The following is a 10,407-nucleotide window of genomic DNA, read 5'->3' on the forward strand; positions in this document are numbered from 1 at the left end:
AATCTACAAATAGTTGATCTCACTTGATGATTGATTGTTGATGATGATGAATTACAAAAGATCATTAATATGAGTAAAAATCAAAGCTTGAAATTGTTGAATATCATACTTTTGGATGCGATCACATCAGATCAGATGAAATGGATGAATTTATGTGGAGGAATTGATAAATTTGACGATGATTGGGAAGATAGTCATATGATGAGGACGACTTCTTGTTACAATAAAGAAGGAATGATAGATATTGCAGGGGTGATTATTGTGATTAGAAAAATGACTAACCTGTCCCTAAGGATTTAATCAGGTATCTTAATCAGGTTTTTCTCATAACCACAATATCAAAAATGATCAATGGATATTAAATGGTCCATTTGTCTCACAAAATATCATTGGTCTCAAATGAACTCTCTCTCTCTCTCTCTCTCTCTCTATATATATATATATATATATATATGTATATATATATATATATATATATATATATATATATATATACACACACACACACATAGGTTCAGGTTCATTTGAGACCATACTAATTTTGTGAGACCGTGAGACGCAATCTAAAAATAATTTTAAAATGCAAAATAAAAGGAAAATCTGAAAATTCTTTTTTAATTATTATTTTCGTCACCTTTTTTACCTAAAAAATAAAATAAAATAAATAAAATAAAATAAAATAAAATAAAAATTACCGTTTTTTTTAAATACGTAAAATATTCTAATAGAATATTAAACTGTATATATTCTAATGTGATTTTTAGAATGTTAGAAATTCTATTAGATTTGTCAGATATGTAAAATATTCTAATATTCTACTAAAATATTCTAATATTCTACTAGAATATGTAAAAAAAACGGTATTTATTTTTTATTTTTTTTGGTATTTTTTTTTATTTTTTCTGGAAAATATAAATGACGTAAATAATATTTGAAAAAAAAAATTCGAAAATCTTCAATTATTTTGCATTTTAAAAATGTTTTTTTATCTACAAAATGAGTAGTTAGTATTGCGTCTCACGGTCTCACAAAATTAGGTCGTCTCATATGAACCTAACCCTATATATATATATATATATATATATATATATATATATATATATATATATATATATATATATATATATATATATATATATATATATATATATATATATATATATAAAAAATCATTTTTTTCATTTATGGTCTTGCCAAGCATGTAGACGAGCCCTTAAAGGCGGTGTTGATGTTTGTTTTGAAAAAGTGGTCAACAATGGTTGCATTATTGCTATTTGATATTTGCGATATTTTACCACCTAAATGGACAAGTTTGAAAAACAAACTACCAAAAACAACGATGGTTTTATGCCAAAAAGAACTAAAAGAATTAATAAATAGAATGACAAAATCCAAAAAAATATGAGACAATTCCCCAACCTTAAAAATAGAGAAACCCAAAAACTCAAACTAAATTAAAATACAGTGAACACGAAAATAAAATCGAAGTATCTTCTACAAATCCATAAATGAATTTGAATTTTATGCAGCCTCTTCCATACCTTAAATGTTGAGTCGCATCCATGCAAACTTGTTTCAACTTGTGTTGAATAGTCATTGCCGAAAAAAAATATATATATAGTTTAGAGCATCTTCTATGAGAGGTTATTTTAGAGCTTATTACTAACACCATTGAAGTAAATAACTATTTGTCTTTTTATTTTGATCACTAAATATTTAATGGTCAATATACTATATGTTGTACATTTAACCCTTTCTATTTTAAACATATATTATTTTATAACTATTACATAAGATTTTCAATATTTTTTTCTTATTTTTATAACTAAAGCTTAATAGCTCTTCATATTTTATGTATATAAATAAAGATTTGATAAAGTTGTATTTTATATTTTCATATTAAGATATAATTTGTATCTAAAAAAATTAATTAAATAAAAGTTTTATAAAACATTTTAGATATATTAGCTTAACTATTGGAAAAGTCACTTATTTATAGGTCAAAATTAATAGTATAATAAGATGACAATTATTTTAAGCAATAACATATGTTAACATTGAAAATGCTCTTATTTTTTTTAGCAAATCACATGTGATTTCATATTGGAAATGCTCTTATTGTTTAGCAAATCGCAGTCCAATAAGCATAGTATAAGATGTAAATCTAAAAGACATCATCCCATATATACATGTAGCCCAATCCATATTAGAATTCAACATGAACCAAACCCAACCCAACACAAAAGAGCATCATAAATATGTAAATAAAGTACACAAATTTTAGGTGCCCACAAGAAACCCAATCAAATTGGAAACGGTATTCCACAATCCACACCACACAAGACTCAAACACTGTGTCTGTGTCAAAGATGAACCACTAAAAAGGACTTAAAACACTTTTGTTGATGGTAAAAAAAAAATGAGTAAAATAAGAATTAAAGAAAAATCACTTGTATTGAGTTTGTAGCAACAAAATTACATGATGAGTCTAAAGTCTGAACTATTTCCTCTTCCAATCTCTATAACAAACGAGAATAATGAAAAGTAAACAAAAAGTCAACTCAGTTGACCTTGGCCTTTGGTCGTCTTGGCTTTAATACAAACCATAGAACAAATAGGACAACTGAGAAAGCAGGAATGGTGGTGAGGTCTAACTCCACCTTCACCTTTCTCTGCTTTGTGCAATGAATCTGGTGCATGCTGGATATTGTACTGTTCACATACTCCACAAATCTACATTCATATATTTCCATCACGTTAGCTTAAATTCAAGAAATAGCAATGTACTTTCCTATATATATATTATATATTTCTTTTATTATGTATTAGAATCCTACTTTCATTTCTTGTTATTTTTTTCTCAAAGTAGAAAAAAATAAAAATCATAAATGTGAGTGGAATGACTAACTAACCCTTTGGAAGCCTCTTCGAGACTAGTCAAAAGTCTCAATGCATCCACATAGCGTAGTTCTCCCGCTACCGTAGAAATCTGTAGGATTAAAATATAAATATTTATATCAATCTCCCTCCCGAAATAAAACCCTAAACCCTAAAAAGATTTAGGGTTTAGGGTTTGTATTATCATTATTATTACTATGAAAGAATAAAGCAAGGGTAGTGTAACTTACTCTTTTCCATCGGCTAACAACATAATTATACTTGTCCACCAATTGTCTCTCGTGTACTTGAAAGGCCTTGAAACTTTGTTCAGCTGCCATTTGTTACGTTAAGTAGCACAAAAAAAAAATAAGATTTAACATTATAACTTAGGGACAAAATAAACAATACTCTCTTAATTCAATCCTTTTTCTAGAAGCATTTAATGGTGTGGAAGGAATATAGGATACAAGTACGTTCCATGAGTAAACGATGAATTGCTGAGTTAACTTGGTGTATAGATTCCTCAAGAGTTGTAAGCATATAGCTTCTAGCAATTGTATCTGAATGAAATTGTGAGATATGCCACCCTTGAGAAGTCACTGAAAACGGGTTGCATCCAACTGACCATATCCACTCCTGCCATGTAATTTTTTACCCATATTTTAGCAGGTGGGTCCCACAAGTATGGTGCTTTAAAAAGTGCAAAAACATATGAAATAAATAAATACCTCAATTGCATTTTCGTGAGCTTGACTATAAACAAGTTGAAGGGGAAGCAATCCAGCAATATGTTCAGAGACAGCAGCCATAGCAGCTTTTATAGGCCTCCTTAAATCCCACAACAAAGATTTCCCATTACACTGTAGATGACTTTCCCATGATGATGACTCAGATTGAACAACAATAACCATATCTGAAAGCGCCTTTGCTTGATAATGTTTATCCACTAACAAAGGTTCACCATGAATAAACCAAAAAATTGGAACTTCTAATGTAGACCTACTTTGAGCATGTGATCCTGCAATTTTCATCTCATAAGTATACTAATTTCAAAAACCTAGATTCTGTATAAGAAAAAAATGAGATATAAAAAAATGGGAACCTTTAAGAGAAGCATGATCACTGAGTCTTTGTAACTGATGTTGTAGAAGAGAAGAATCAAGATATGATCTGACATTTCTCCGGAATGTTCCATTAACAAGTAACATAGGAACAGCAGCTGCTCTTCTAGCTACTGAAAAGGCCATTGCCAAAGCGGGGTCCTCAGAAAGTGGTAACCTGGAGATCATTATGCAAAAAGTGGAAAAGACATGAATGCCCTTTTTATCTTTATCATTATCAAAAAGATGAGAGATTAACATTGATAAAGGTGGACATACATTTGTTGACTGAATATTGGTTTCTGAGAAGGTAAAAGTAAAGAGGAAAGCCCATCCATGATAGCTTTAATATCCACAGGTAAATACTTGATATGCCTCACTTTCTGCATATGGAAAACAAAATAATAATAAGGATTAATTTAATTCTCAGCAATAATATTATAATATGTTTTCATGTTATGAACATATATTTTATTTTTTTACCTCCTGTGTGATGAAAAATAACTGGAAGGAGATTTTCTCATAATGATGGAAAGCCCCATCAGCAATGGAAGGTGAGATGATGTGGCGCATTGAGCCCCACAATGTTGCACCCATGTGTGCAAGGAAAGTATCACGTGCAACTGTGTAATTATGTAAGTCCTGAAAGAGAAAAAAAAAACAACATAAATCACTAAAAATATACAGTACAGGGGCATAATGGTCATTTTACAAGTTTTTTTTTAAGGTCAATTTATAATGTGAGGGGACCAAAAGCTTTGTGAAACGGTGAAATAAGGACCAATTTGTTTTTGGAACTAAACGAAAAGATCAACTAAGTACAGGGACCAAATCTGTAAATTAGTTTAGAATAATTATAAATGTGGTATACCTGATAAGTATCATCAGTAAACAAATTCCAGCTTTCCATTCGTTTTAAAGCATCTACAGCTTTTTGTTTATGGATTTCAACAGATTCATCACTTTCAAAAGACTGGAGCTCTGATTTTAGGTCACGCATTCTCTCATCAAGCTCTGTATCCAAAAGTGAACATTTGATAAAAGATTTAAAAAGTGGGAAAATATCAAGAATATAGAGGATAATAATACATTAAGAAAAAAAAAATTACCTTCACAAAGAGCAAGTTTCACCCTTCTTCCCCAACAATGTTTGAAAGCAAAAAGCTCATATATATCGATCTCTGCTAAAAGGATATCTATTGCTTGATGATCTTTCTGGCAAATTGAAGTACAGAATATATTAGGCATATGATAATAAGGAGAGAATTATCTTTTTGTTTTCATTTTTTATTTTTAATGCTCCTTTGTTATTAATGTTCTCTAAAATGAAGGATATGATATTTGATAAGATTGTATTGTAGTTAGAATACATACATCCCCAAATGCAGCAAACTTCTCCTGAATTGCATCTTGCAAGTGATCTTCAGCCTCTTCTTCAGTAATTTCTGATATCAACAATGAGAACAAAATTAGTAAATAAACATAATAACAAAGACAAATGCTAGCTCATAAGACTTCAGGAATGTGTTCATTAGTTTTTGAAACAGCATGATCTATGGAAATGATATCTAAACCGTATGAATGTGAGTAAATGACAATTTTACCCTTCTGTTCAAAAGTGATTAAACCTAATAATACCTGCAACTGCACCAATGGTCTTTTCCACATTTGGTAAGCTCAGCTCTGTACGCACACCTTCTCCACCAACAGCAGGTCCCCATGAAAAAGGACCTGCACTCAAATCAATAAAAGCCCACCTGACATTCAACAAATAATCAGTAATATATACATATACATATACATATACATATATATATATCTAGAGAGAGGGGGAACCTGTCTTTTCCAATCCATGTATCTGTAAGACATTCTGCATGGAGACCACTAAAATCACCAGATTTCAGATCCTTTGCCCATTGAAGCTTCATGTCTTCATTTTTCCCATTCAACAGCTTCAAACATTATTATATATATATTCTTCAGGTAATGTGACCTTTTTAAAATTTTAATATTTACATATATTATAGTAGATGATAAACCTGGATAACTTTTGATTGAATAATATCAGCCACGTCTTTCTCTTGATATTGCCTCTCAACATTGTTCAAAGCATTTAGACAACTATTATACCATTCTATCTGAAGTTATTATAATAAAGAACAAGATGTTAACAGATAGCATAACTGACGTAATTATGTAAACTGGTTTTTAGAGAAAAATGTGGGTTTGACTTTTTGACTTATTTGAGGTATACTAACCGTGTCTGTTTCTTCTGTTATTGTCCAGGAAAATTTTGCCATTGGATGTTTTTCATACAAGGGTCTCTTGATTTTGTCCATAGCTGTCACCATAAAGTTGTTTTTTAGAATATTTAAATTAATTATGAATAAATCTAAGTAGTATTATATCTGTATTGAGAAGATTAAAAGGGTAACATAATATTATTACACACCAAGAGTATTATCTGTTGTACTTCCTGCCCTAAGAATCTTGTCTTGTAAACTCTTATCCTGTATGGAAGAATATAAAGGGTCATTAGCCAATTCTCTGATAAGAACATATCTAGGGTCAAAACTGTAAATATACGAATTAAGAAGCAATGTAGTGTGTGCATTGTGCATGTGTAATTGTTTATCCAATAAAATATTAAGTATTATAAAAGGTAAATGAGATCATATGACAAAGGTCAAGAAAAGATATACATTTTAAAGCTACAAGGTAAAGGAAAGTACCTGTTTAAGAAAATTTATCTCACTCTCTGACAATCCTCTCCTGCAAAATTTTATAAAAAAAAAAAAAAATCAACTAAAAGCATGTCCATGAGTGCACACAAGATGCAGACAAATGATTAGCAATAGTTTTATCATCATTATGTTAAGAGTTCAGACTCAATTTTCATCTTCAATTTCACCAAATTTGAATCAAAAAATAAGCAATTTTTGTTACATTTGTTTAAAATGTAGATACATAACCCCATAAGAAGATATTTGTTATCAAACTAGAAAAGCTTAGAATTTAATTTCCTAACTAAATACGTACCTATAGCCATATTTACCTCTCTTTGCATCACGTTTAGGATTCGTTATGAAAATATTATATGCATTTTCAAGGTCAAGATATTCCACAAGGCTTGTGAACAAAACATCCATCATATCCACATCCACTTGCCAAAGTCGCTCATCCCTTCAAAAAAAAGTATTTATGTCAAAAATCACTATATAAATAAACATTGGAGAACAATTTAGAACTACAGGGGGTAATGTGTAATGTTTCCAAGGTTGAGGGGTGTCCTCTGTAATCTACCTGGTATGATTAACATCATCCTTACGAGAGAGGACAGCAATAGCATGCTCAAAAATGGAATTGACTTTTTCGCCCATTTGGATAGCATGAACAGAGAAGCTGCAGAAGTATATGAGAATATATATTCTTAGTAAATAACAAAAAACAATAAACAGAAAATAAAGGGAAAATGAGTAAGAGACATTACTTGTAATTTAGGTGACTAACAAGAGGAAGATGATGATGATGATGATCTCTATCTACCCTGTTTTTGTAGAATGGAGCAAGAACATCTACATCTTGTGGAATCCTAGTGTGTTCAAATATATGATCAATTTTTGTAAACCATCTCTCAAGTTCATCTGTGTGTAGCTTAAAGACTGTATCAATGTCACAAAAAAGAACCCATGAGCACACTAAATTAGTTCAAACTCCAAGAATTAAGTCATTAAAGGCAGATAAACTGAAAAAATCAAATGCTATGTTATATACCTTGATTCCCACTCCCTTCAAATCCTATAAAGATGAAATTCACAGGAACTGGAAGATACATATGTTCAACTTCTAAAATCTGTAGATAATTGGCAATGTTCCCTGAAATAATGAAACAAAGGTCATGCTTTTTTGTTTCATAAGTGATAACATAATGAATGTTTGTACTTTGAAAAGTGATAAGCAATATCATAATCACTAATCTTTGAAAAGGTATCGTTTGATATGATAATGATAATAAGACAATCCCCTAGAAAAGTTAGAGAAAAGAAAGAAAATGAGTACCTGCCTTGGTGTAATTAAGAACACTCGATTCTTCAACTGTGGTCTCCAAATCATCAAAATCTGCAAGTACCAATTAGTTGTAATCATGCAATGAGAAGACATCAAAAGAGTTAACTATAGAAACAAATTTTTCAAAAGACAAATTCATGTGCTAATAGAAGAAGAAAAAAAGATGAATGCATACCACTTCGTATGACAGCTTCACTCCAGAACTTACTCCTCTCTTTGAGATTAAACAATGAAAATACTGATGATCTCCCAGTTTTACGATTCTCTCCATATGATCTGCCTGCTATTAACTAGTATAAAGGGTAAATAAAGCAACTATCAATATACAATTGTTACAAATACTATAAGAAACACAAAACAACACATAATTTTTCAAATAAAATTGGGTATTATGACCATTGTCCTCATATAAACAAAATGAGTGATTATTAAGTTGATTTGGTATTTCCTGCATCAAGCATCATTGGCTAAAATCTAGCTAAATATGCAATAAGCCAATAACAAGTTGTGATATCATGCTAGGGGAGAAAAGGAGGAACAAAATTGAGAAGGGGGAGGGGGTATAAGGATGAACCTAAAAATATATCATAAGAATAAAAATTGACCATCAAAATGAAATTCACAACAAGAGCACTTTTGTGTAGCAAATGACTGATAATTCATAAGATACACACAATGAGAAGGGTAGCTTCAACTCAAAATTATTTATGCATTGCATGGTTCCAATTTGTTGTTTTTGCTACCACTTATAACTCCATGCATCCTTAAATTTTGCAGATATAAGAAAGTGGACTCTAGTCGCTAAGCCAAGGGTGTATAACACTTAACATTAAAATTGTTTGTACTTCCCCCGATCAATGTCAGTATCCTATGCTATTATCTTTAACCATATGGATTCTTTTTGGTGTTCAAACTCCTAACAACCTAACAAGCAAGTAGCCAAGTATAAGTGACTTTTGATTATTGTCAAGGGCATAGCTACTAATCTAGCACCAATATCTTCCGCCTACTCACTGCTTACAACTTGACCAGAAGATTGCATACCAACTGCGAAATCGAAATTCGATCTTTTGAATGCGTACAACTTCTTTACGAACTAGGTAGGAGACATATGATCGATAATCTCGGAACATGGAAACCCCACGAAAAATGATCATCAAAACAAATGAATTTCACTACGGATCGAATTTATGTAGCAACTAGAAAGTAATCGATAAGAGTGAAGGAATATGAAATGAGATTTGTTTTAACTTACCAGCAGCAGCAGGGAAATTAAGGGGAGGAAACGGATCAAGTGATGCATGAAGGACATCGAACCCTAAATCAAAATCTAATTGCCGTAATCAAAACAGATTGTAAAATTCAGATGTATTTCTGTTATTTCTACCCTAAAACATGAACTGAACAAGGATCTATCGTCGCCAACTATAGTGCAAGGGGGAGACTGACGAAGACGACGCGCAGACTATGGACTCCTGACTCCTGTATTGTTTATTTGTTCGGGCAAGAATAAGATGTTACCCCTTGCCCTTTAACTACTCTTGTATGGATGCACAAAAGGCCCAATAAAGTTTCTATAAATAGAAATGTCAAATGGATGTGTATGGTTAAAAAGCAAATTGCATTTTATTTTCATTTCTCCTCTTAAAAAATATATTAAAAAAAAAAAAAAAAAAAAAAAAAAAAAAAAAAAAAAAAAAACTAGTAAACAATCTTTCATGTCATTGTTGTCGAATAAGTTTAACAAAATGTGTGAAGGCATTATACCTCCAAAGTGTATTGTAGTTTCCGTATGTGTTAGTATTATAATCATTTATAAAAATTTATATACTTTAATAAAAGATTTGAAGTTAGCGTTTTATCTAATGTATAACTGTCAAAATAGTTATGTAAACCGGGTTGTAAATTTTAATATATGATACGGCAATTTATAATTTAATATAATCGACAAATTATTTAATATTCATAGTCGTTTTGAAATTGATATAATTATGATATATGTTGTATAATTATAAGGATTGAGTATAAATAGCATATGACAAAATCCAAGTCATATGAATATAAATACAAAAATGTTATTTAATAAAATAACAAATTTCATAATAGGTTCAATATACCGGATAAAAAAATTTCATATAAACGATAATAACGATTTTAGTTTATATAAACCGTGTCAAAGAAATTGATATAATTTATAGAGTTTAACATGTATTTTCTCCCGAAAACAATAAAAGAGTTCAAATGGGGGTATTGAAACTCACAAATCATGTAAAAGAAATTGATATAATTTATAGAGTTTAACATGTATTCCCTCCCGAAAATAATAAAATAGTTAAAATAGGAGTAGTAAAACTCACAA

The 10,407-nt window shown here is 30.3% G+C and overlaps 1 protein-coding gene across 2 annotated transcripts; it reads right to left on the reverse strand.

The window, feature by feature from the left end:
• Positions 1-2,435: 2,435 nt before the first annotated feature.
• On the reverse strand, positions 2,436-9,583 carry LOC145115761 (uncharacterized). 2 transcript variants are annotated; one of them, XM_079052119.1, is made up of 24 exons: positions 9,304-9,583; positions 8,224-8,338; positions 8,040-8,099; positions 7,755-7,856; positions 7,471-7,642; positions 7,284-7,382; positions 7,020-7,163; positions 6,713-6,752; positions 6,433-6,490; positions 6,239-6,321; positions 6,020-6,118; positions 5,817-5,932; positions 5,619-5,737; positions 5,355-5,425; positions 5,090-5,195; positions 4,852-4,994; positions 4,464-4,622; positions 4,260-4,363; positions 3,983-4,158; positions 3,609-3,898; positions 3,348-3,516; positions 3,129-3,211; positions 2,913-2,989; positions 2,436-2,733 (listed from the first exon to the last, which is right to left on the reverse strand). In XM_079052119.1, the coding sequence occupies exons 1-24, from the start codon at positions 9,358-9,360 to the stop codon at positions 2,562-2,564; spliced, it is 2,814 nt and encodes a 937-aa protein (XP_078908245.1). In that variant the 5' UTR covers positions 9,361-9,583; the 3' UTR covers positions 2,436-2,561. The 2 variants fall into 2 exon arrangements, with proteins under 2 accessions (XP_078908245.1, XP_078908246.1); XM_079052120.1 differs by having other exon boundaries at positions 8,044-8,099; positions 9,304-9,582.
• Positions 9,584-10,407: the final 824 nt, after the last annotated feature.

The sequence above is a fragment of the Lactuca virosa genome, chromosome 5 (genome assembly GCF_052849685.1).
Source record: "Lactuca virosa cultivar CGN04683 chromosome 5, Lactuca_virosa_CGN04683_v6, whole genome shotgun sequence".
Lineage (NCBI taxonomy): Eukaryota > Viridiplantae > Streptophyta > Magnoliopsida > Asterales > Asteraceae > Lactuca > Lactuca virosa.

Bases quoted from the DNA above. Each gene is read 5' to 3' on its own strand.
- LOC145115761 (XM_079052119.1), bottom strand. From the start codon at position 9,360: ATGTCCTTCATGCATCACTTGATCCGTTTCCTCCCCTTAATTTCCCTG. The intron at 5,933-6,019 runs GTTTATCATCTA...TAATGTTTGAAG, and splicing joins TTCAATCAAAAGTTATCCAG to CTGTTGAATGGGAAAAATGA. The intron at 2,990-3,128 runs GTAAGTTACACT...TTAATCCTACAG, and splicing joins TTGTTAGCCGATGGAAAAGA to ATTTCTACGGTAGCGGGAGA.